Consider the following 20,907-nt stretch of genomic DNA (forward strand, 5'->3'; position numbering starts at 1 on the left):
ACCTGTTCACATCCTACTTGTACTTTTGATGGTGAGCTAAAGAGTATATTACTTGGCACAGTGCCTGGAGTGATTTGCACACTTAGTGAATCTTGTGGTGGTTATTAATATGATTTTAAGACTTCTCAGACCACCTGGGTGGCTCAGTTGGTTAAGCGTCTGACTTAGGTTTGGGTCATGATTTCGTAGTTTGTGGGTTCGAGCCCTACACTGTCAGTGCAGAGCCTACTTGGGATTCTCTATGTCTCCTTCTCTCTGCCTGTACCCCATGCAAGCGCACATGCTCTTGCTCTCTCTCTCTCTGCCTCTCAAAAAAAAATAAAAAAACAAACAAAAAGAAAAAGAAACAACTTCTTTTCTGTGAAAACCTCTATGACCTCCTCCCTGGGTAGAATGTCCCTGGCTAGAATGTTCCCAGGTCGGTTCAACCTTTACCAAGGTGTGTTTTAGGTAGGAAACTTTTTCTATAAAGGGCTAACTAAGTAGGCTTTGCAAGGCACACAATCTGTCACAATTGTTCAGTTCTCCTGTTGCAGCAAGAAAACAGAGATAGACAGTAGTACATAAATATAAAAGCAGATAGGAGACATATTTGGTTCCCAGGCCCTATTTTGCATATCCTTGGTCTAGTTTTTACACTCGACTGGTATTCCATTATATGGATGCACCACAGTTGATGTAATAAGCCATTTACTAACATGCATATAAATTTCTAGTTCTTTTTTTTAAAATTTTTTAAAAATGTTTTATTTATTTCTGAGAGAGAGAGAGAGAGTGAGTGTGAGCAGGGGAGGGTCAGAGAGAGAGGGAGACACAGAATCTGAAACAGGCTCTAGGCTCTGAGCTGGCTGGCAGCACAGAGCCTGAAATTTCTGGTTCTTTTTATCGTGAGCAATTCTGCACAAACAGCCTTGTACATAATTTTTGCTGACTTTTATAAATATATCTGTGGGAGAAATTCCTAGAAGTAGAATTACTACATCAAATGCATATTTAAAATTTTGCTCTCCATACCAGTTGTACTTCTTTCCACTCCCATCAACAGTCTAGGAGAGTGCCAGTTTCCTGACACGCTTGCCAATTCTGAGACCATAAAAAATGTTACACACTTTAGTTCTCAAATTAAACAAGTAGGATTATTTGGATTGAGCTTTAAATCTTGCTATTCTCGAAGAATATGTATCAAATTAGTAACATTGATTATTTCTGAAAGAGATTGCTTGTCATTTTACTTTCTTTTTTATACTTTCTATATTGTCAAATGTTTTCAATGCACAGGCCCTACCTCAGTCAAAACAAAAAAAGTGCAAAGTATATTATTGTTAGAACTACTTATGATTGCTACATATATATTTGCCCCACAGCAGCTATATTTTAGAAAGAAAAAACAACCTTGTACAAGAAGACACAGCACCTGCCCAAAGGCTCCCCGTATACACAGATGCTGATCCATTCACTGCCTGAGTTTTTTGTGGATCGGAATCTTCTTTAGAGGCGCCTTGGTGGCTCAATTGGTTGACTGTCCAACTCTTGATTTTGGCTCAGGTATTGATCTCACCGTTCATGTGTTTGAGCCCTGTATCGGGCTCTGCGCTGACACCATAAAGGAAATTTTCTTCTTTATTTCGCAAAGACAACACCCCCAAGTGAATGTTTCTGTGTACCAACTCCACTGCCACGAAGGATGGTTGCAGTTTACAAACTGAAGGGCCTGTTTTGGAGCTGTCAGAACCCGGCTTATTAGGCATGTATTTCCTTGCCACGTGCCAGGACTGTATGAGCGACCGAGGCACATGAGGCAGCTAATGAGACCAAGGAAGACAATGCATAATGCAGCGTCCAGTCATGTGAAGCAGGTGGTAAGGACCCGACGCTTAGCAGCGGTGTCCGCTCTGTATCATTGTTGCCTTGGGGGTCTGAGGCTGAGATTTTGCATTTCCCCAATTTCTCCTAATTCCCGTGAGAATCCACCTAGATCACAGCAGTGTCACAGGGACTGGTAGTAATTCCCCTGAGCTTCCCAAACCCCAGCCATCTCTCGATGTATTTCACTTACTGCATATTTTACTTCCTATAGAATGGGAACTACAAAATGATATCCCTCCTGGAACCATACTGAAGGCCTTTATCTCAGGTGGTGAAAATGGACCCTGGATGAAATTTATGAGGGGAGAGATAACAGCAGAAGATTTCTTACAACAATTTGAGAGACTTTGCTCTGAAATCGTGAGTGAAAAACGTACTTGAATTTACATGTTCTTTCTGCTTAGAGTTTGGATGCAGTACTCACCCATTAAGTTGGTTAAACTGCAAATAAGTGAAAACCTAATAATCCATTTTAATTAAAAATAATTTTTTTAATTTATTCATTTGAAAGAGATAGAGATCAACCGGGGGAGGGGCAGAGAAGAAGAGGGCCTGAGGATCCAAAGCAGGCTCTTAGCTGACAGCAGAGAGCCCAGTGTGGAGCTTGAACTCAGGAGCCATGAGATCACGATCTGAACCAAAATCGGACGCTTAACCAACTGAGCCACCCAGGCGCCCCTCCATTTTTAAGTTTTTAATGCATTCCTTCCATCCCCAGGTACTGAACTTTAACTACATATATGTCAAAGTATGCGCCTCCCCCACTCATGCTCTCTTTTCAAAAATAAACATTAAAAAATTTTTTAAATGATACATAATGCTGCTCTACTGCACACTTAAAAAAGTGGTTAAAATGGGCTATGGGGCGCCTGGGTGGCTCAGTCGGTTAAGTATCCGACTTCGGCTCAGGTCATGATCTCATGGTTCGTGGCTTCGAGCCCCACATTGGGCTCTGTGCTGACAACACAGAGCCTGGAGCCTGTTTCGGATTCTGTGTCTCCCTCTCTCTCTGACCCTCCCCTGTTCATGCTGTCTCTCTCTCTCAGAAATAAATAAAAAATACAAAAACAGAAACAAAAACTTTGAAAAAAAATGAAAAATGGGTCAGAAACTGAAGTTCACAATACAAAACCATTACATGTCTTCTGGACCATTAAGAATTAAATTATAGGGGTGTTTGGGTGGCTCAGTCGATTAAGCATCTCACTCTTGATTTCAGCTCAGATCATGATCTCACGGTTCGTGAGTTCAAGCCCTTCATCAGGCTCTGTGCTGACAATGCAGAGCCTACTTGGGATTCTCTCTCTCCTCCTCCTGTGCATGTGCGCGCTCTCTGTTACTTAAAAAACAAAAAGAACTAAATGATATCTGCTTAATATATTTTTAGTTTAAGTTATCCTCCTTGGATATTCTGATACTTTTTAAAATTGCCAGTCCATGGGGCACCTGGGGGGCTCAGTCAGTTAAGCATCTGACTCTGGATCTCAACTAAGGTTATGATCTCACAGTTTGTGGGTTTGAACCTCACATCGGTCACTGCACTGACAGTTGAGAGCCTGGAAGCCTGCTTCACATTCTGTGTCTCTCTCCCTCCCCCACACTTGTGCATGCTCACTCTCTCACTCTCTCTCTGTCTCTCTCAAAAATAAATACATAAATATTTAAAAATAAATAATAAATAAAATGGCCAATCCATGAGTGAATTCATTTAACTGGACTCTTTTTTTTTTTTTTTTTAAATTTTTTTTAATGTTTTATTTATTTCTAGGAGAGAGAGAGAGACAGCGCGAGCAGGGGAGGGTCAGAGAGAGAGGGAGTCACAGATTGAAACAGGCTCCAGGCTCTGAGCAAGCAGTCAGCACAGAGCCCGAAGCGGGGCTCAAACCCACGAACCGCAAGATCATGACCTAAGCGAAAGTCGGACGCTTAACCGACTAAGCCACCCAGGCGCCCCTAACTGGACTCTTGATATAAAAAGCTCCATTCCCTCACCACTGTTACTTGAAATTACTTTTTACAGCCTTGTAAAAAAGTTCTACACAGGGGCTGAGGGACAATTCCTTTAGGTAGCAAATCAAAAGAGGTAGCAGTAGGAAGCCAGGTACACGTGTTTTTCTCTGTTGGTGATAAGCTGTTCCTCCTACTCTTAATAATTGTTGCTTCTCCTCTCCCCTCCCTCGTTTTTAGTCAAAGACCTCCGTGCCTGTGGGCTCCTTTTTCTCTCTGCTGACCAGTGAGCAAGTGGCGAAGCAGTTCCCAGTGATGACTGAGGCCATAACTCAGATTCGAGCAAAAGGCCTTCAGACTGCAGTCTTGAGCAACAATTTTTATCTTCCCAATGGGAAAAGCTTTTTGCCGCTGGACCGGAAACAGTTTGATGTGGTAAGCTTGAAGTGATCCAAAACAATCAAAACAGAGTCTGTGTCCTTGCTTTAGGATGATGCATCATTAATGCTGCCTCGTAGCAGGTCTTGAGTGAATGGGTTTCCTTAGTCAGTCTAACTTGACTAAATTAGGTTTAGACCTAACAGGATGAAAAGAGGAGTTCTAAAACATCACTGAGCTCTCAGCAAGGTCTAGTGATCATGGGGTTTGATAACGGGTTGAGACCTCAGCTTTAGAGACTCTTTCACATTCTGGGTTTGAAACTTATTCGTCACATAACACACAGACTTCTGTCAGCCCTCACATCTAAAGGGCCCTTTGATCTTATCTCTTCAAGGACCAACTATGCTGGGGCGCCTGGGTGGCTCAGTCAGTAGAGTGTGCAACTCCTGATCCAGAGATCATGAGTTCAAGTCTCACATTGGCTGTAGAGATTAGTTAGATAAATAAATAAATATTAAAGCGGTGCTGGGTGGCTCTGTCGGTTAAGCGTCCAACTTTGGCTCAGGTTGTGATCTCGTGGTCCGTGGGTTTGAGTCCCGTGTCGGGCTCTGTGCTCACAGCTCAGAGCCTGGATCCTCCTTTGGATTCTGTGTCTCCCTCTGTCTCTGCCCCTCCCCTGCTCACACTCTGCCTCTGTCTCTCAAAAATAAATAAGCATTAAAAAAACTTAAAAAAAATTTTAAAAAGGGAAAAAAAAGACCAGTGATGTTGTCCTTTTTCTGTGGCATTAATCCTGAGACCAGGGCTATCCAATAAAACTTACTGCAGTAATGGAAATGTCCAATATGGTTGTTTCTAGTCACATATGGCTATTAAGCCCTTGCAATGTGGCTGGTGTCACTAACAATTGAGTTTTATTTCATTTTTATTAGTTTAAATGTAAATAATCACATATGGCTGGTGATTAAATGTAAATAATCACACATATTAGTTAAAATGTAAATATCACATATTAGTTTAAATGTAAATAATCACACATATTTACAGTTAGTTTAAATGTAAATAATCACATTTAAATGTAAATAGTCACATTCCATATTGGATAGCCCAAACTACCTTAAGAAAATAGTGAGTAGGAGATGGTCTTCTGTGCCAGGAGGTTACCCCTGTAAAGGATTCCCCATTTCCCCAAGAGAAAATAGGTTATCATCCTGGGACAGCTGTGAATTATTTACAGATGACTTGCTTAAACTTCAGTTGGAAAATAGATTCTTACCCAGCAGTTACTGTGTGCTGACCACGGACTAGTGTGAAGGGACGCTGCGTCAGAGGTGACAGACACAATCCTTGCCCCTCCAGAGTATGCACTTGCTACATTTTAAGTGCTCACTCACCACATGCGGCTACTGGCTACTATACTGCACAGCATATAGGGTTATTTCCATCATTCTGGAAAAGTTCTATCGGATAGTGCTATTTTAGAACATAAAATCTAGTAGAATTGACAGGCAGAAATTCAGAGGGCAAATGTTGGAAATTAACCTCTCAGCACAGTGCTGTTTTCACCTTCCACATCCTCCTCCTTTCTTATAGAAGGCCTATCAGACACTGAGTCCTCTCCCCTGTGTACACCTTGCCTGGCTCTCCACCTGCTTTGATTGTTGGTTTCCCTGCGGGACACAAACAGCGCTCTTCCAAGCTCCCTCCCCTCTGAGTTCCAAGCTCTGGGACCTCAGCCAGATTCAGTCCTGTCTCCGCAGCTTGCTAGCCAGGTTACTATGGGTGGTAGCTTTGCTTCCTTGAACCTCAGTTTCTTTATCTGTAATTCAGGAATAGCAATTTCTTTGTTGTAGGGTAGCTGTGTGCATCCCACAGAATAATGCACGCAAAGCTCTCTGCACAGCCCTGGCACGTGGTAAGTATTCAATACATTTTGGTTATTTTCAGAGATTTCTTCCATCCAGTACAGCTACAGGAATGATATCTTCATCTAGACAATTTAAATTGTCCAGGCTCACGTTGAGCTCTGCAAATGAAGCTACAATTTAAAAGACCTATGAACTTCTTTAAAAAAAAATGGACTTGTTTGTTCAGACTTCACAGGCTTTCTGGCATGTGCTTTCCAGGAGTTTTTCTGATGGGTTTTTGTACTTTAGGTCTGCAGAAGACCTGGAGTTTTAAAAACATTTCCTCAAGGGCAAGGGTTTAGAGTTTTGTTCTCTAAAGTACATACACACACACATATATAGATGTTTTGATAGAATAAAGATAGTGTAAGCAATCCTGTGATCTCTGTCAAGATCAGAGGCTGAACTCTTCAAACGGTATTACAGGAATCTGTCTCAGCTTAAAAATTTTTTTCCATCTTAATTTTTTTCAATTAAGAAAATTTTTACATTGTTTTTTTTTATTGTAAAAACCCACACAACACAAAATTTACCGTCGTAACCATGTTTAAGTATTCAGTTCAGTAGCATTAAGTATATTCACATTGTGAATATCACATGAACTAGATCTCCAGGACTTTTTCAGCTTGCAAAATGGAACAGAAGGAGAAGGCCAGGGATCTTATCAAACTTAAATCTGGAGAATTTTTTCACTTCCCCAACATAGTGACTCTCAACATAGTCCCTCAGGAGGTGCCTGCCTGTGAGAAGCAGGCTCACTGGCCTCACCGCCCCGTCTCAGCCAGCACCGCTCTGCTGTTCTCCAGCAGCACGAACTCTGGTCTGTGTCTGAAACGCCCAGCTTCTCTGGTGCCCACCACTGACATTTTCTTTACAGGGAGCTTGTCTTTTTTAGCTCACTCAGGTCCTTAAGAGACAGGGAAGAGTAAGTAGAATGGTCCAATTTATTTAGGACATTTATTTTCCTGAAAGGGCAGTTCTTACCCAACCCTTAGTAATGCAAGTGTAGAGTAGAGGAGGGGCCCCCAGGTTTGTCCTTGGTCTTGGAGAGATGAGTCCCCCCTCCTGGAGTGAGCAGGGATTGAGTGCTCAGGACAGACCAGAGGGTATCAGATATAAGCCTCTGTGGCTGTTTTTAGGCCCACTTTATAGGAGATTAAGCCCTGGGGACAGTGTAAGAGGACTTGCAGGTTGATGGATCAGAGGGAGTGGGGCACTGGCTCAGGTTTCACAGGGTTTCGTCTGGACCCTCTGCAGCACCACCACCCTCGCCACCCCCCATTTCCAGACCAGATACACGGTGGAAGTGAGGTTGTCAGGACACAGGAAGCTCTTTGCGTGAAAGAACAGTCTCTTTGGGGTCTTTCCTCCCATGGGATTTATTTAAGTTGAGGGTGGCTGTTTTGTTTTTTAATTTCTGAAATACAGATGTTAAGATCCTATGTCTTTTGTAGTAGTAAACAGTCCCTTCTTTCTTTTTTTTGTTAAAAATTTTTTTAAACTTTTTTTTTAATGTTTTTTTTTTATTTCTGAGAGAGAGACAGCGTGAGCAGGGGAGGGTCAGAGAGGGAGACACAGAATCCGAAGCAGGCTCCAGGCTCTGAGCTAGCTGTCAGCACAGAGCCCGACGTGGGGCTTGAACCCACGAACTGTGAGATCATTCCCTGAGCCAAAGTGGGAGGCTTAACTGACTGAGCCACCCAGGCGCCCCTAACGTTTGTTTATTGTTGAGAGAGGGAGAGAGAGAGGGAGACAGAGGATCCAAAGTAGGCTCTGTACCAACAGCAGAGAGCCCAATGCAGGGCTCAAACACAAACCGACCATGAGATCATGACCTGGGCCGAAGTTGGTCACTCAACTGACTGAGCCACCCAAGCACCCCTCCCTTCTTTCTGAAAAAATGAAGTACTTTTCCTAAAGCTGAAATGTACAGCTCTTCTGTGTAGCCACAGTATCTAACATTAGCAAATGCTAACATCATTTTGGAACTGATTCAACTTTCATTTAAAGTTCTCGGCAACCACTAAGATAGGTAAGATAGCTATTAGCATCCCCACTTTGCCGATGATGAATGACACTGAGGCCCATCGTGGCTTTGCTTTGTGCGCAAGGTCGCTGTGTCTGAACCAGAACTTTGGTTTTCTGAGCTTGCCCCCAGGTAGTAACCCAGTATTTCCATATCCAACTTTAAAAAGCAACATCATTTTATATCATAACACTCTTAAGCTACTTGTTATAATACATCTCAACGGTCTTTCATTATTCTTTTAAAGAAAATATGCCAGTATGCATGTGGGAGCACTACCTTTTAGGGACACTCATCTCTCATTCCTGTCCTTCACTCAGGTGGTGGAGTCCTGCCTAGAAGGTGTCTGTAAGCCAGACCCCAGGATATACAGTCTATGCTTGGAGCGGCTCGGCCTGCAGCCTTCTGAGTCCATCTTTCTTGATGATCTTGGACCGAATATAAAAGCAGCTGCCAGCCTTGGCATTCACACCATACTGGTAACTGTCACTAGTTTTTGAACCCCTGCTGTGCGCCAGGCACTGGCGTAAACATTTCTTTCTTCTTCTTTGTTTTTTAATATTTATTTATTTTTGAAAGCAAGAGAGAGAGGGGAGAGAAGCAAGTGGGGAAGGGGCTGAGAGAGGAGACAACACAGAATTGAAGCAGGCTCCAGGCTCTGAGCTGTCAGCACCAAGCCCAATGTGGGACTCGAACTCACCGACTGTGAGATTATGACCTGAGCCTAAGTCGGACGCTTAACCAACTGAGCCACCCAGGCGCCCCTAGTGTAAGCATCTCTAAGCTTGTCCTGTTAACAGTCATCGTTGTGTTTACTGGTTTTCCCTCATGCTACTATAGTCTTCTTTTTTATTAATTTTAGGAAATCTACATGACAAGCCACTCATATTTTCGAAGGGAAATAAGACAAACAGTTACTAAGAAGGCGGTTTGAGAAAAGAATTCCCTGAGGAGGTGAATGGCAGGCCTAAGACATTTGGGATGGCAGCTAGGCTGTCCCTGTGACACTGTTCTGGGTAGGGAGCCAGCAGCTACAGCCACACGGACCACCCAGGTCAGGGCTGTGAAGCACAAGAAGCCGCGTGGGAGGAGGTCTCTGTACAGCTTCCTGTGTTTGGGCTTCCATTGTGAAGCTGATGGGCCATAGGGACAGGGTTGATGCTGTTGCACAATATCCCTCCAGGAGGGCACGAAGGAGCATCGTGGAGTCTTACCTAGCACCCTTCCTGGCCAATAAGAAAGTTTAATGTGGTTAAGAATTAAGTGGGAAGAGCAAAATCATTGTACAGCTTCCTTATTAGCTGAATATTCTGGCCTCCAAAGTCCTTGCTCGGAGACCTGACTTCTTGGATATTTTCCTCTAAAAAATTACCCTTTTAGAGAACAGACAGGAGGCCAGGTCAGGGTTGACTGGTGGCGTATGTTCAATCTTCTCTTCGAAACCAGGTTCACGACCCAGAAACTGCAGTAAAGGAATTAGAAACCCATTTGGGTTTTACGCTGAGAATGGTTGTTCCAAACACTTGCCCTGTGAGAAAGACAATGGACATTCCACGAGATTCCCTGGAGAAGTACCTCAAAGACTTACTGGGGACCCAAAGCACAGGTATTTAAATTTCTGTATTTTGCCAACTCTCTCAAGGCTAGCCCTTCAGTCTGGTTCTCACTTTCACACCCTAGTGGAATACGCTGGAGACAGAAGCCGTGTGGTAAGGAAAATAGCCATGGGGCTCAGTGGATCTGAGTGCAGCTTTCAGTCTTGCTTGGGGAAAAGCATGAACCCCAAAAGTACACTCACCCTGTCTTCCAACTGAGAGTGTGGTGTGGCAGGGATCGCCTGGGGTCTGGAGACTGTGGTATGTGCCCAGGGGCATTTGAGCATGTCTAAATGTTTTGAGATGACAGCCTGTTTTATGGAGGTGACTTAAGAAGCTACATGAATTTACAATGTGACAGATTGTCTCCATCTCTTCAAAGGCCCCTCTTTCATTCTTTATATTCCTCTCTCAGAAAATAGGTGCCTCAGGGGCTTTGGAAGACATTTCCACATGGTGATAAAGCTTTGCCTCACCCATTTAAATCCTCAAGAAGACTTTTTGCGTGGAGCGTCACTTATGTTTTCCAGAGATTGGATTGTTCTTAGGGCCGCTGCAAAGTTGAGGGGCCCCTTCTGAGCAGGCCAGCACCAGCAAACTCAGGCAAACTCCTGTTTCCTGCTCTTCTGACCATGTGAAACAAATCTGTGTCCAGAGTTCAGTCTTGTTATGAAGCTGAGGGCTAATTGGGATGTTCCGGGGCGGGAGCCACAGAGTTGAGCCCACTGGGGTGGGAGAGAGCGTCTCATGGAAGGAAGCACTTGGGCTCAAGCTGCGGACCTCACCGGAAGCTCCTCCCAGCCGTCACGCCAGTGTCAGGCATGGTTTGGCCGAGTGTGGGCTGAGGGACGCACAAGGGCGCTTTTCATCCTCAGGCTTAAAGCATTCCATTTTAGCATGGTGGGTTGCCATGACCGTGCTTGTGGCTGATAAACAGAACTGAAAAGCTTTTCTTCGTGGAGCGGGAGTTGGCAAGAGGGACAAAACTAGACACCTGCACAAAGTGAAAATGAGTGGCCTTTGCCACACTGTAGTGGTACTCGTTAGAGAGCAGGAAGGCCCAGCTCTGGCCTTCCAAACTGCTGTCATTTTCTTTGTTTTCAAACTTGCAGGCCCATTGGAACTCCTTCAGTTTGGTCATGGGCAGTCAAAGCCAACCTACTACGTCAGGCTAGCTAACCAGCAGCTGGTTCTGAGGAAGAACCCCCTGGGGACCCTCCTTCCATCCACCCATGCAGTGGAGAAGGAGTTCAGGTAACTTAGAGCTGGGGCGTGCTCAGCCCCCAGCCTCCGCAGCTCCGCCCTGAGCTGACAAGTCAGCACTTAAGGCACTTAAAACTGCAAGTATGAATTTCCAAGATTATCGCAAATAAGAACATGTAACCTAATTGTATTCACAAGTTTGTTTTCTCTTTTCTATACCTAAACCTGTAGAAAACTAGACTTTTTTGGAACCTCTGGCGAAAAAAGCATTATTGAAATACTCATTAGTCTTACTCTTTAGTCATAAAGACTAAGACCTTTAGTCCTATAAACAGTATATTAGTGGGGCTTAGGCCAAAACAAGCATGGCATTGAGTTGACAGTTGTTGAAACTGGCAGTGGCTACGTGGGGGTTTGTTTTATGAATCTCTCTACTCATAGATGTTTGAAATTTTCCATAATAAAATGTGTAAAATAATAATGGGTTACATTACACCCCATCCCAAATAAAATAGTTTCTTATGCAAATAGGAAAATTTAAACATGGCAGGTTGGAAGAAAACCTACCTCCAAATTCTTTGAGACTGAGATGAAAATTCTGGATGGGCTCCAGAGTGGCACCTACTCTCCTTTCTCTTCCTGTGCTTCTTTCTTCCTTCCAGCACATGATGCTCTGTAGAAGGAATGTTGCAGAGTAGTACGGAAAATGTGATTTGGGCTCTTGGTTCCTTCTTGTTCTCACTGTTTACTGTCTCTCCTTTGGACTTTTTAGTTCCTAGAAACTAACTTCTCCAAGTGTTGCAGGCCAGGGTGACTGATAATTATGAAGCCTTAGGGGGTCATCAGAGGAGAAAACCTATAGCTTTTTCTGAGCGTTTGTATATATGCCCATGTAGTAGCAGGTTTGTAGTTATAGGAGAGAAACGCTAAAAGTGTGAAACCCCCGCCCTGTTCTTTAAAAAAAAATTTTTTTTTAATGTTTTATTTATTTCTGAGAGAGAGATAGTGACAGCGTGAGCAGGGGAGGATCAGAGAGAGAGTGAGACACAGAATCTGAAGCAGGCTCCAGGCTCTGAGCTAGCTATCAGCACAGAGCCTGACGCGGGGCTCGAACCCACGAACTGTGAGATCATGACCTGAGCCAAAGTCGAATGCTTAACCGACTGAGCCACCCAGGTGCCCCACCTGCCCTGTTCTCATGCATCCTGCTTGTGAACTCTCTCTCACCATTCCCAGAGGTACTGAGGAGTTCCGGAATGCTGTGGTGACATTCAAAAAATCCAGTAATGTAGAGCTTTCCATTTTAGCAAAGGAATAAAATGTGCATTTGAAGATGAAATATAGTGTCTGCTTATAAAATGCCAAATGTAGGGGCATCTGGGTGGGCCAGTTGATTAAGTATCTGCAGGTCATGATCTCACGGTTCATGAGTTTGAGCCCTGTGTCGGGCTCTGTGCTGACAGCTTCAGACTCTCATTCTCTCTCTCTCTCTGCCTCTGCCCCTTCCTCGTTCATGTTCTGTCTCTCTCAAAAATTCATAAACATTAAAATGCCAAATGTAAATTTGAACAATTTTGGGAATTTTGGAAAACAACATGATACAATTTATTAAAAACCTTATAGTCACACTTTGAGATCTAATAATTCCATTTAGAGGAATGTATCTTTAAAAAATAATTCTAAATAGGGAAAACAGTTTTACGCATTAATATGGTCATCACAATATTGTTTATAATAAAAAATTGGAAACACCCAAAAGGTACAATAATCAGATGATTAAACTTTGGTATATCTACTTGTTGCCGTAACAACAGTAATAGTAATAGCTGACATTTACTGAGTGCTTAGTATGTGCTAGGCAATGTAATAAATATTTTAGATGTATTGTTAACCCAAAGCATTCTCACAATTCATGATATATTACTGTTATGATCCCCAGTTCATAGAAGAGGGAACCTTAAAGAGGTTAAGCAATATCCCCAGAGACACACAACTAGCTGTGAGTGATGGAGTTGGGCATTATACCTGGGAAGCAGTAGGATTCCACAGCCCAGCCTTAATGATTGTGCTATTATTGTAGCCAGTAATAGGCCTAACACAGAGGTGCCATGATAAAATTTTAACGTGATAACAACAGATAGAGACCACATATAGTGCTATCCTATGTTTTGTTTTGTTTTTTAAAGATTTTATTTTTAAGTAATCTTGACACCCAATATGGGGCTCGAATCCACAACGCCAAGATCAAGAATCACACATTGCACCCACTGAGCCAGCCAGGCACCCCCTAACGATGATGTTGTTGTTGTTGTTGTTGTTTTAAAAGACTTCTGCACTGAAACAAAAATATGAGAAAGGAACACAGGAAATTATTTACCATGGTCATGTTGGGCTAGCATGTTTCCGTTCTTCAGTTGTAAGTGATAGAAACCCACCTAGACTGACTTAAGTGTTCTTTTTTAAAAAAGGAAGAGGAGTAAAATTTATTGAGCTCATAATTTAAATCTTTCTGGCATGACCAGATCCTAGGGACAAGGCAATGTCACCAGGACCCATTCATTGTCTCTGTCCCTCCATCTCTCCACTCTTCTTCCCTCCATAATCTCAGTGAATACTCCAGCATACCTCCTGAGATTGACCTATTGGCCCAATAAGTTGTCTGGGGTCAGAGGAGATGCATTATTTAGATTGGCCGAATCTGGGTCTTGTACCCATCCTTGGAGCCAGGGTTTGTGTCAGTCCTGCCCAAACCATGTGGAGTGATGGTGGGGGAGAGCTGTTCCCCAAAGGAAAGCCCAGGAATATTATCTGAACATGAAGCAAGGAAAGGACACCAGGCAGGCAAAAAGCAGGAACCAGTGATTGGCAATAAGACTGAGTTATTATTTTTCTATTTAAAACATGAAAAAATTTCTTCCTTAAGTGTTTGATGAAGTTTACCAGTAAACCCATCAGGGCCTGGAGTTTTTAGGAAAAGGTTTTTTGATTATAAATTCAATTTATAAATATTAGGTTCCTCAGATATTTTATTTCGTCCTGTTTTAGTTCTGGGAAGTCATAATCTGCAAGAAATTTGTCCATTTTGTCTAATCTATCAAATTTATTGTTCATTATATTCTTTTTTTAATTTTATTTTTTAATGTTTTATTTATTTTTGAGACAGAGAGAGACAGAGCATGAGCAGGGGAGGGACCGAGAGAAAGGGAGACACAGAATCTGAAACAGGCTCCAGGCTCTGAGCTGTCAGCACAACTGACATACCATGTGGGGGCGCCTGGGTGGCTCAGTCAGTTAAGCTTCCGACTTCAGCTCAGGTCATGATCTCGCAGTTCGTGGGTTCAAGCCCCATGTTGGGCTCTGTGCTGACAGCCAGCTCAGAGCCTGGAGGCTGTTTCAGATTCTGTGTCTCCCTCTGTCTCTGACCCTCCTCTGCTCACACTGTCTCTCTCTCTCTCTCAGAAATAAATATAACATTAAAAAATTTTTTTAAAAACCTTTCATTTTCTATTTCATTTATTTCTGTTCTATCTTTATTCTTTTCCATCTACTAACTCTGGGCTTATTTCTTCCTTCATAGTGTAACTGATTTAAAGTCTTCTTACAAGTATTTAAAGTTAAATATTACTTTCTAAGCACTTCTTTATCCCACAAATTTTGACATGTTGTATTTTTTTTATTGTTATTACAGTTTAAAATATTTTCTAATTTCCCTTGTAATATCTTCTTTGACCCATGGCTTATATGAAAGTGTGTTCTTTAATTTGCAAATATTTGAGCCCTTTTTTAAAAAGTTTATTTAGGGGCACCTGGGTGGCTTAGTCGGTTAAGCGTCCAACTTTCGCTTAGGTCATGATTTCGCAGTTCGTGGGTTCGAGCCCCGCGTCGGGCTCTGTGCTGACTGCCAGCTCGGAGCCTGGAGCCTGTTTCAGAGTCTGTGACTCCCTCTCTCTCTGACCCTCCCCTGTTCACGCTGTCTCTCTCTCTCCTAGAAATAAAAAAAAAAAAAAAGAAAAAACTAGAAAAAAAAATAAAAAGTTTTATTTATTTAAGTAATCTACATCTCATGTGGGGCTCAAACTACAACCCTAAGATCAATAGCCACATACTCTTCTGACCAAGCTGGCCAGGTACCCCTCAAATATATGAGCTTTAACTAGATGTCATAAATTAATGATTTTTAGTTTAATACCACTGAGATCTTAGAAATACTATGTACAATTTCCATATTTAGAAATTTATCAGCACTAATTGTATGAACCAGCATATGATTTATCTTGGTGAACATACTGTGTGCACTTCAAAAGAATGCATATCCTGCACTTGTTGTGTGTTGGGGGAATGTCCATCAGGTCAAGCTGGTTGGTAATATCACTCAGATCTTTGTCTTACTGTTTTTTGTTCTAGTTTCACTGTTTACTGATAAAGGGATATTATAGTCTCAGCTGTGATTGTGGATTTGTCCATTTCTCTTTGTAATTCTGATCATTTTTCTTTCATTTTTGAAGTCCTGTTATGAGGCATGTACACATTTATGATTGCAGTATCTTCCTGATGAATTAATTATTGTATCACTTGGAAATGTCCCTCTGTTTTTGGTAGTAATCTGTCTTAAAGCATCCTTTCTCTGATATTAATGTGGCTATTTCTTTAAAAAAATTTTTTTTAACATTTATTCATTTTGAAAGAGAGAGAGAGAGTGTGAGTGGGGGAGGGTCAGAGAGAGAGGGAGACACAGAATCTGAAGCAGGCTCCAGGCTCTGAGCTGTCAGCACAGGGCCCTACAAGGGGCTTGAACTCATGGACCATGATATCATGACCTGAGCTTGAAGTCAGATGCTTAACAGACTGAGTACCCAGGCGCCCCTAATGTAGCTATTTCTTATGCTTAATTGATGGCATAGTATTTTCCTTCTCTCCTTTTATTTTTTTTCTACTTATTTTTTCCCCTATGTTTTTATATAAAGAATGTCTCCTGTAGATAGCATGTAGGTAGGTCTTGCTTTTCTGTGCAGTACAACAATCTCTGTCTCAACTGAAATGTTTAGTCTAATTAATATAATTAAGTATAAGTATTGATATGTTTGACTTAAGTCTATAATTTTGCTATTTGGTTTTTGTTTGTCCCATTTGTTTTTTGTTCTTCTTGCCTACTTCAGGGTCAATTGGATATTTTTTAGCATTCTATTTTAATTTTTGGGCTGGGTGGCTGGGTGGCTCAGTTGGTTAGGCATCCGACTTCGGCTCAGGTCATGATCTCATGGTTTGTGGGTTCAAGCCCCACGTCAGGCTCTGTGCTGACAGCCAGCTCAGAGCCTGGAGCCCGTTTCAGATTCTGTGTCTCCCTCTCTCTCTGACCCTCCCCTGCTCACACTATCTCTCTCTCTCAGAAGTGAAGAAAAAAAAGGATTAAAAAATTTAAAATTCTATTTTAATTTTTGTGTACACTAATTTTAATTCAGAAAAATAATTTCAAGAAAATCTCATCAATTCAGCCAGCATTTTCACTCATTTCTCTTTATTCTGGCAGGATAATGAAAGCCCTTGCGAATGCCGGGGTGCCTGTCCCCAAAGTTCTTGACCTCTGTGAAGACTCAAGGTAATGTTGAGATTTATTTATTTTTAAATGTTTATTTATTTATTTGGTGCTGGAGGGGCAGAGAGTGAGGGAGAGAACTGCAAGCAGGCTCTGCACTCAGCGGGGCTCAATCTCACAAACCGTGGATGCTTTAACTCACTGAGGTATCCAGGCACTTCCAGATTTATTGATTTATCTATAATTTTTTTAATGTTTATTTATTTTTGAGAGAGAGAGAGGGAGGGAGAGCACAACCAAGGGAGGGGCAGAGAGAGAGGGAGACACAGAATCCCAAGCAGGCTCCAGGCTCTGAGGTGTCAGCACAGAGCCCGATGCAGGGATGGGACCACGAACCATGAGATCATGACCTGAACTGAAGTCAGACGCTCAACCTACTGAGCCACCCAGGTGCCCTTGGATTTATTTTTTATTACATATTCAAACTATAGAAGAGAAAAGCCCATATAATCACTCAAATCCCAGTTTGTTGGAATGAAGACAAAATTTGGGTGGGAGAGAAAAGAGCAACTCCTCCCGGAAGCTCACAGATCTTTAAGTTATCTCGAAAGAGAAATACCTGCTTTTGTGAAAGTTGGTAGAAAACATATTTTTTTATCATTAAAAAAATTGTATCCATCTAGCTTCATGTTTGTTTTTGTTCATCTTGTATTGTGGTTATTCTAAGCTGTTTTTAAACTGCTTTGCAGTAACCTTTTTGAGTCTTTTTTTGTCCCAATTATTTAATTATGAAAATTTTGAAACATACAGAAAAGTAGAAAGAAGAAAAAGTAGCATAAAGGGCTCTCATCTAGATTAAAACGTTGTTGGGGCGCCTGGGTGGCTTAGTCAGTTAAGCGTCCGACTTTCGCTTAGGTCATGATCTCGAGGTTCGTGGGTTCGGGCCCCACGGCGGGCTCTGTGCTGACTGTCAACTCAGAGCCTGGAGCCTATTTCGGAGTCTGTGTCTCCCTCTCTCTCTGACCCTCCCCTGCTCGCGCTGTCTCTCTCTCTCTCCTAGAAATAAAATAAAAATATTTAAAAAAACAAAAAACAAAAAAAACCGTTGTTAACATTTTCCCATATTTACTTTCTATGTGAATATATGTATATTTACATATCTGTGTACGTGTGTGATATGAATAATTTTATATAATAGAAATTATACAATCTAATAATTTTATACATTTAAACATTTTTAAATCATTATATTTTCTCTCTATGTGTAAATTATTTTTAGCCGAGTCTTTTGAAGTAAATTGCATACACTTCCTAAAAATAAAGACATTTTCTTTCATAATCAAAACAGTGTTATTACACTTAAGATAATTAATAATTTAACAAAAAAATTTAAGTTCTAGCCCATGGTCAAGTCAGGATAAACAGTTTTAATGGTCAAATTTTCAAAACAACTTTTTATTTTTTATTTATTTAAAAAAATTTTTTAATGTTTACTTATTTTCAAGAGAGACAGAGAGAGACATCGTGAACAAGGGAGGGGCAGAGAAAGAGGGAGACACAGAATCCGAAGCAGGCTCCAGCCTCTGAGCTGTCAGCACAGAGCCTAACATGGGGCTCAAACTCATGAACCTCGAGATCATGACCTGAGCCGGAGTTGGATGCTTAAACAACTAAGCCACCCAGGTGCCCCACAAAACAACTTTTTAGAACAGTTCACTGATTTCTAGTAATGTCTAGCCCCCTCTCAATATGCTTTCCTATATTATCGCTCTTAAACTCCATTCCATAGCTTCCCCAAGTGCACCAAATGGAAGAGAAGTATGCTGGAAAGGAAGTGGAGACAGGGCTGTGTGTGTCGACTGGTTTGGGGGTAGGGTACTGCTCACCTTCTGTGTTTATGTACGAAGGAGAAAGGAAGCATCCAATACTCTGGGCCTGAACTCCATCCCCAGTCCTTGGAGCAAACACACAGGACAGTTAGAAAGAGCAGTGCCATGACTAACAGCCTGCCCTGTTATGAGCTGGGCCCCTGAAACACCCTGTCTGTGCCCCTCCCAGGGTCATCGGTGCTCCGTTCTATCTGATGGAGTACTGCCCAGGCCTCATCTACAGAGACCCCACTCTGCCAGGCTTGGAGCCCACCCAGAGGCGGGCCATTTACGCTGCCATGAACAGAGTCTTGTGCAGAATTCACAGCGTGGACCTCAAGGCTTCAGGCCTGGAAGACTACAGGAAACACGGTGAGTATGAGGCCATTTGTCTTTCGTGCTGATGGTTTCCTCATGGGCGCTCCTGTTTTTAGGATTTGCATGATGTCAGGTTGTTAATGCACCCAGTGTTTGCTAAACGTAAGGTAGGCTTCGAAGCCTCCTACTTGGAAATCCAGTTACATTTTAATGGAGGTGTCACTTGTAGACATACGACGTACTGTCCTTAGATATATCCCTTCATGGACTACACAATCTCTCTTCCCTGCAACTTTATCTTGCTAGACCATTTCAGTCTCTATTTTTTCCGATACCAGTCAGTAGTATCTAAGATACTTTTTTCTGTTTTTGCTCTTTACCCTGAATATTCTTTTCAACAGGGATAGACTTAAAATGCCATTATGCAATGGTATTTTGTTTGCAGAGTTTATTTCCGCTTGTTTTTTTTTTCAATGTTTATTTTTGAGAGAGAGAGAGAAAGTGCAGGGGAGGGGCAGAGAGAGAGGGGGATACAGGATCGGGAGCAGGCTCCACACACAGCACAGAGCCCAATGTGGGGCTCAAACTCAAGAATCATGAGATCATGACCTGAGCTGAGGTCAGTCACTTACCCAACTGAACCACCCAAGTGCCCTCTGCTTGTTTTTTAATGTCTAAGAGCTTGAGTTGCTCCTCATCCTCATTATTATTGTCAGCTTTTTCTCTTCTCTTCTTTTTTTTTTCAAGTCAGGTGTATTGAAGTGTAGCATTGTATGAATTTGACAGATACAATTTTAAAACCACTGTCACAATTGTCTCCACACTTTTGCACGCACAAACTTTAGCACAAGCCAAAGAATTTGACTTTTTCTCCCTGAGAAAGTACAAGAGTATTTGACTCTTGACCAGTATGTATTCTTAGCTATAGTCAAAAAGAATCTCTCAGCTAGGGTGTATTTTCTTCTTTCTCTGCTTTTAACCAAAATGTGCCTCTTTTCTGTAGGACCACATCAAAGGCTATAGTACGCGTCCAGTGTATATCAACTTCCTACGTTTCTGCCCAGTTCCCTAAAGTTCCACCTCTCCCAGGGGTACATGGTCTGAGTCCCCACCACTAACCACTTTGAGACACTTAGCCACAACAGAGCAGGCTTGCTGGCTTCACCTGTACTGAGGGAGCTCTCCATCCCTTCCAAGTACAGCCAGTTCTATATCAGCCCCGCCATATTCTAACCTGTTGACTAGAGACACAAATTCAGTGTGGGTTCCCTTCCACCTTGGTAGTCTCATTTGGAAATAAAAATGTATTGTTTATCTGAAATTCAAATTTAAGTGGGTATCCTGTATTTTAAAAAAATATTTATTCTGAGAGAGCATGCACCTGCATGAATGAAGGAGTAGCAGAGGGGGAGAGAGAGAAAGAGAGAGAGAGAACGAGAAAGAGAAAGAGACAGAATCCCAGGCAAGTTCCATAGTGTCAGTGCAGAATCCCCAGAAGTGGGGCTCAATCCCACAAGAGCCGTGAGATCATGACCTGAGCTGAAAACAAAGGTGGCCGCTTAACTGACTGAGCCCCCCAAGGCACCCTGGGTATCCTGTACTTTATCTGGCAGCCCTAGTCACCAGTAAAAGGGCTAGTGGGCAAAGACAACACATTGCCCATCTTGATCCATTGTTTCAAGATGGAAAGAGCACTGGAGCAGAGGTTGGATGCTAATTTGTCAGGGACCTTGGGCAAGTCACATTACTTTGTCATAGTTTTCTCAATAGTAAAGGTTTGGTAAAAAAAAAAAAAAAAAAAAAATGCTTGTGCTGCCTCCCTCACAGGCTGATGTGAAAAGCAAATGAGGTGGCAGCTGTCCCAGGGCTTTGAATGAAGATAAAACCTTAGGCAAATGAAGTAATGGGCAGTGTAACATCCTGTCCTGGAGAGAGAACAGCTTATGGAAGCCTCTCCCATGTGCTGTCTGAATGGATCCTGTGCCTTTTGTTTTATTTTATTTTATTTTATTTTATTTTATTTTATTTTACTTTATTTCATTTCGTTTATTTCATTTTTAAATATTTATTTTTGAGAGAGTGCAAGCAGGGAAGGGACTGAGAGAGGGGGACAGAGGATATATTAAACTGACTGAGCCACCTAGGTGCCCCCGTGCCTTTAAAAATTTTTTTTGAGAGAGAGAGAGACACAGCGTGAGAAGGGTCAGAGAGAGAGAGGGAGACACAGAATCTGAAGCAGGCTCCAGGCTCTGAGCTGTCAGCA

The 20,907-nt window shown here is 42.2% G+C and overlaps 1 protein-coding gene across 1 annotated transcript in view; it reads left to right on the forward strand.

Annotated features, from left to right (window-relative positions):
• ACAD10 (acyl-CoA dehydrogenase family member 10) overlaps nucleotides 1-20,907 on the forward strand; it is a 40,683-nt gene that overhangs the window by 6,895 nt on the left and 12,881 nt on the right. The window contains exons 3-9 of the mRNA XM_039230027.1: nucleotides 2,078-2,226; nucleotides 4,054-4,248; nucleotides 8,448-8,606; nucleotides 9,574-9,733; nucleotides 10,835-10,976; nucleotides 16,453-16,521; nucleotides 18,517-18,698. Coding sequence (XP_039085958.1) covers nucleotides 2,078-2,226; nucleotides 4,054-4,248; nucleotides 8,448-8,606; nucleotides 9,574-9,733; nucleotides 10,835-10,976; nucleotides 16,453-16,521; nucleotides 18,517-18,698 — 1,056 coding nt within the window. The remainder of the gene's footprint in view (nucleotides 1-2,077; nucleotides 2,227-4,053; nucleotides 4,249-8,447; nucleotides 8,607-9,573; nucleotides 9,734-10,834; nucleotides 10,977-16,452; nucleotides 16,522-18,516; nucleotides 18,699-20,907) is intronic.

The sequence above is a fragment of the Hyaena hyaena genome, unplaced genomic scaffold, assembly GCF_003009895.1.
Source record: "Hyaena hyaena isolate Hyena2069 unplaced genomic scaffold, ASM300989v1 scaffold_0, whole genome shotgun sequence".
Taxonomy (NCBI): domain Eukaryota; kingdom Metazoa; phylum Chordata; class Mammalia; order Carnivora; family Hyaenidae; genus Hyaena; species Hyaena hyaena.